Source organism: Periplaneta americana, chromosome 15 (genome assembly GCF_040183065.1).
Source record: "Periplaneta americana isolate PAMFEO1 chromosome 15, P.americana_PAMFEO1_priV1, whole genome shotgun sequence".
NCBI lineage: Eukaryota > Metazoa > Arthropoda > Insecta > Blattodea > Blattidae > Periplaneta > Periplaneta americana.
In genome coordinates, this window is record NC_091131.1 from 9452501 (window position 1) to 9458556 (window position 6056).

Here is a 6056-nt window from a genome sequence, read left to right on the forward strand (position 1 = left end):
TGATGTAACCCGTTCAATTCCAAACCCTGCCTGTTATCCTGAACTTTCCTAATGGCATATTCAAGCGCGAAGTTAAAAAGCAAAGGTGATAGTGTATCTCCCTGGTTTAGCCCGCAGTGAATTTGAAAAGCATCAGATAGAAACTGACCTATACGGACTCTGCTGTATGTTTCACTGAGACACATTTTAATTAATCGAACTAGTTTCTTGGGAATACCAAATTCAATAAGAATATCATATAATACTTCCCTCTTAACCGAGTCATATGCCTTTTTGAAATCTAACATCCTTATCCAAAATATGAAGAATGAATATGTCGAATTTTTGTAGTGTACTTTGGTTCAAGTAAATGAGACAACATATTTCGCCCAGTATTATGAAATGCTTCCATGTTATCTTCATACTTACAACAATTTTTATGAAAAAAAAAGTTCTAAAGACCTGAATTGAAGACTAATCTTTCCAATGGGGCTAAGCACCAAAGGCAAGTTTCTGAGATATTGATGAAAAACGGGCTGCCAGATGTTTGTTGAGGTATCTCCAACACCATCTTCCGGCGCACAAATGAGTCACTTACCGTCGAATTACGACAGAGCTCACTTAACCAACTACTATGATATGCTCATATGGATATACCTTAGAGTGAGTAAAATGAAATTAGAAAAAAAAATTGCGCTTACAAGCAAACATTCTGATGAGGGCAGATAAAAAAGTTAAATTTCTTTCTTCCACCATGTTAGTAATGTCAAAAGAAGTGCTTATACAAATTTTGGCCACTCGACGCAATTACGAGGCCGTCCAGAAAGTGATTTTCCCTGGGGCCGTTTATAGAAAAAAGCACAATTGCATAGAAATGTTTATTGAAACAGATACAGCAATTGTTGCGCTATTTGTCAACATACCCCCCACTGGAATTGAGACATTTGTCATGCCATGGGATCAATTTTTGTATCCTTGTGTCGTAGACGTCAGCCGCCTGGGATCGGAACCAGCGTTTGACAGCCGTCTGTACCTCTCTGTCCATCCCATGGTATGACAAATGTCTCAATTCCGGTGGGGAATATGTTAAAAACTCAATAATAAATGCTGTGTCTGTTCCAATAAATTTGCCCAATGCAATTGTGTTTTTCTTCTGTTAACGGCCCATGGCGAACTTATTTTTTTACGGCCCTCGTAAATGCGGTCGAGTGGCCAAAATTTGTATGAGCACTTCTTTTGACATTATTAACATGGTGGAAGAAAAAAAAATAACTTTTTTATCTGCCCCCATCAGAAAGTTTGCTTGTCAGCCCCTTTGTAAAGATAGATCTTGAGGGGAGAGGACGGTATTTTTTGGTGAAAAATGAGTAAATTAAAAAAATATATATTTAAAATACTCTGTGATATGTGTGGAATGCATTGCATAACATAATATTTTGTGAGTATCTGTGCCCTCATCAGATTTTGAGACGCCATTTTTAAACTTCCTGCGTTATGGATTTACCGGAACCCACACTTTCTGAAGTCGAAATTGCAATAGAAAATCTGAAAAAGTACTAGTCTCCAGATATTGATCAAATTCCAGCACAATTAATACAAGAGGGTGGAAGCGCATTATCTAGCGAAATTTATAAACTTGTACTTGCTATTTGGGAAAAGGAAATTGTACCAAAACAATGGAAGGAGTCCATAATCGTACCTATTTTTAAGAAGGGAGACAAGACTAACTGCAGTAACTTTCGAGGAATATCACTTTTGTTGACATCGTATAAAATTATGTCGAATATCCTTTTGAGAAGATTAACTCCATATGTAGATGAAATTACTGGGGATCATCAATGTGGTTTTAGGCGTAATAGATCGACTATTGATCAGATTTTTTGTATTCGACAACTATTGGAGAAAAAATTGGAGTATAAGGGTACAGTACATCAGTTATTCATATATTTCAAAAAGGCGTATGACTCGGTTAAGAGAGAGGTTTTATATGATATTCTTATTGAATTTGGTATTCCCAAGAAATTAGTTCGATTAATTAAAATGTGTCTCAGTGAAACGTACAGCAGGGTCCGTATAGGCCAGTTTCTATCTGATGCTTTTCCAATTTACTGCGGGCTAAAGCAGGGAGATGCATTGTCACCTCTACTTTTTAACTTTGCTCTAGAATATGTCATTAGAAAAGTTCAGGATAACACAGAGGGTTTGGAATCGAACGGGTTACATCAGCTTCTTGTCTATGCGGATGACGTGAATACGTTAGGAGAAAATCCACAAACGATTAGGGAAAACATGGAAATTCTACTTGAAGCAAGAAAAGCGATAGGGTTGGAAGTAAATCCCGAAAAGACTAAGTATATGATTATGTCTCGTGACGAGAATATTGTACGAAATGGAAATATAAAAATTGGAGATTTATCCTTCGAAGAGGTGGAAAAATTCAAATATCTTGGAGCAACAGTAACAAATATAAATGACACTCGGGAGGAAATTAAACACAGAATAAATATGGGAAATGCCTGTTATTATTCGGTTGAGAAGCTTTTGTCATCTAGTCTGCTGTCAAAAAATCTGAAAGTTAGAATTTATAAAACAGTTATATTACCGGTTGTTCTATATGGTTGTGAAGCTTGGACTCTCACTTTGAGGGAGGAACAGAGATTAAGGGTGTTTGAGAATAAGGTTCTTAGGAAAATATTTGGGGCTAAGAGGGATGAAGTTACAGGAGAATGGAGAAAGTTACACAACACAGAACTGCACGCATTGTATTCTTCACCTGACATAATTAGGAACATTAAATCCAGACGCTTGAGATGGGCTGGGCATGTAGCACGTATGGGCGAATCCAGAAACGCATATAGAATGTTAGTTGGGAGGCCGGCGGGAAAAAGACCTTTGGGGAGGCCGAGACGTAGATGGGAAGATAATATTAAAATGGATTTGAGGGAGGTGGGATATATTGGTAGAGACTGGATTAATCTTGCTCAGGATAGGGATCAATGGCGGGCTTATGTGAGGGCGGCAATGAACCTCCGTGTTCCTTAAAAGCCAATAAGTAAGTAAGTAAGTTATGGATTTTTAAATCACTCGCCCCCTTTTATTGTTTCCGGTAAAATGAATTAAAAAAAAAAACATTTTTGTTCCTTAAAATACCCTTTGATATATGTGGAATGCATTGCATAACATTTTGTGTGTATTTGTGCCCTTATCGGATGTTGAGACGCCATTTTTAAACTTCCTGCGCTATGGATTTTTAAATCACACGCCCACTTTTATCGGTTTACGGTAACTTCATTCTTTTGCTACATTTCCAGACAAAAATGGATATAACTTCTGAACTATTAAAGATACATGCATGAAATTTAGAACCCACATTCTTTAGATTATTAGGAAACGTTTCTCTGTAACAGAATTTTGTTAATTGATTTCATTTTAAAACTACGTCCGTTTGTTTGCAAGAAAGGAAATCAGAAAAGTGTTATTAAATTTTAATTGTTTATTTTACAAACGTAGGGACAAATATCAAAATTCTGTTACAGACAGTTTGTAGAGCATGTTTTTGCAAGTACATTGCAAAAACTGGATGAATTTATCTTTAAAAATGGTTTAGATATATCGGTTTTAGTAAAATCCTACATTGGGTATATTTTTTTTCAAATCTGGGCCCCCAAATAATTTTTTTTCATAATATTTATTTTTGGTTGAGTTGCTACAGCTATGAGCTCTCTATACGAGGCGTTCAGAAGTCAACATGATTAACTCCACTTTTGGTTATTTCAGAGTTTCTAACTTGGCAATTATTAAATTGATCATATTTTCAGTGGTCAATGTGATTAGCTCCATAGTTCAGTAAAAAAAAAAACCAAAAAAATGCAATACTCTTCTTGAATACATCACAGAATCAATTATGTGCATTTAACTCTAATCTTGATTATCTCAAAATCTTTGGAAAAGGAGTTAATCATGTTGACTTCTGAACGCCTCATATACAAAAAAATAATATTTTACACCAAACAGGAAAAAAGTTAAAAAAAAATACCGTCCTCTCCCCTTGAATGAATGAGAAGGGAAATGGGAGGAGAAGCATTAAAAGGTACGCGGAAAGGCGTCCTTGCAAGGAAGATCGGGGCTGAGAAAAACTGAATGTGTGAGCTCCAAGCCTGTTGGCCACTTGTCTCACTCCGGATTTCGCTGTTCCCTGAAGGAACTCTAGAAAATTTTGTAGGTAATTCAATTGTAAATTTGTTCAGTATTATGAACACACAATTCTTAAAAAAAAAAATAGTGATGGGCAATCAAGTTTTGACAAAAAAAAAACAATTATTTTTGTTTGAAATAATGACAGCGGAATAAGATGTGCTTTATTACTTCAGACCACAAGGTAACGCCTGTGTTGCAGGTTATACTGGGTGGATCGCGCGATGGGCATCCTGTTCTACGTGTTGGTCCTGTGGACGCTGCTGGGGTGGTCCGACCACATCCTGGCGTGGAGCAGGACCACCATAAACGCCGTGCCCCAGATCTTCAACATGGTGCCCATCCTCCGCGTACTGCCTGAGGCTATGGGCAGCGAGCAGGGCACGAACTCGTGAACACAGACTCCAGTTTTCATCAAGTGCCAGCCGCGTGCTCCCGTGTTTGCGGAATTTGTGATCACGTTCACGAAAGAACATTCAGTCGAGACTCGAATAAGGAATGCACTTGCAGTGACGAGCAAATTAATTGGGGCAAGCTTTCCTATCCACAAAGAGTTTTATTCAAGCTCTTTAAACAAAGAGTAGAATTACATATACAGGGTGTATCAAAAAGAGATGTCAGAATTTTGGGGAAACATTTCACACATATACAGAGTGTTAAAAATAACATTTACAACGCTTCAGGGATGATAGAGGAGGTAAAAACAAACATCTTTTTTAAGTGACAAAACTTTATCAGATGCGCCGTTTTGCCGCAAAATGGCCTGAAGGGTTCGAATTGCATATACAGGGTGTATCAAAAAGAAATGTCAAAATTTTGGGGAAAAATTTCACACATATACAGGGTGTTAAAATAACGTTTACAACGCTTCAGGGATGATAAAGGAGGTACAAACAAACATCTTTTTTAAGTGACAAAACTTTAGCAGATGCGCCGTTTTGCCGCAAGATGGCCTGAAGTGTAGATGGCTTGACTTCCGTCACAACACACACTTGTTAGTTCTGTTTGTACTGCTGTGCCTGGGAAGGATCCCTAACAGTCTCCGTGGTGGTAATTATTCTGTTTTTCTACGCGACGTCCTACCAGAACTTTTAGAAAATATCCCATTGAACATCAGAGAACGAATGTGGTTTCAGCATGACGGTGCCCCTCCACACTTTGATCGTCGTGTCAGGAACCACCTAAATGCTACATTCCCCGATCGTTGGATTGGCAGGGGTGGGCCGGTACCGTGGCCACCTCGATCACCGGACCTAACCCATCGATTTCTTTTTGTGGGGAGACATGAAACGTCTTGTGTATGAGACACCGATCGATACGGCACAAGACTTAATTGCTCGCTTTGTTGAAGCTGCACATGTTATTAGAGACAATGTTAGCCTTTTTGAGCGCTCCAGACACAGTTGTGCAATGCCTTCAATGGACGGCAGTTTGAACACCACCCCTAAAACGACAATTGGTCTCGTTCCTTAAGGATTACACTAATACTTACGTACACAATAAACGGCGCATCTGTTAAAGTTTTGTCACTTACAAAATATGAAGCGTTGTAAACGTTATTTTAACACCCTGTATAATATGAAAAATATACACGAGTAATATGAACATTGTTCCGGAAATGCTTTATTTCATTGTTACAGCTCTTTTTATAAACTCTGGTTACATTGTATGGTGCACAAGTTGGTTCGTTTTTGTTTGGAATGCAATCATAACTATCGTGTCCATTACACCCCATACCAGAACAATAATAATAATAATAATAATAATAATAATAATAATAATAATAATAATGATTTATTTTAGCTGGCAGAGTTAAGGCCGTAAGGCCTTCTCATCCACTCAACCAGCAGAAATTGTATATACATATGCATGAACTTACAAAG

General features: G+C 37.7%; 1 protein-coding gene across 2 annotated transcripts in view; it reads left to right on the top strand.

The window, feature by feature from the left end:
• Window positions 1-4772, top strand: part of LOC138714617 (putative fatty acyl-CoA reductase CG5065) — a 163695-nt gene extending 158923 nt beyond the window's left edge. For both annotated transcript variants that reach the window (XM_069846645.1, XM_069846646.1), the window contains exon 9: window positions 4376-4772. In XM_069846645.1, coding sequence (XP_069702746.1) covers window positions 4376-4568 — 193 coding nt within the window. In that variant the 3' untranslated portion in view covers window positions 4569-4772. The remainder of the gene's footprint in view (window positions 1-4375) is intronic.
• Window positions 4773-6056: the final 1284 nt, after the last annotated feature.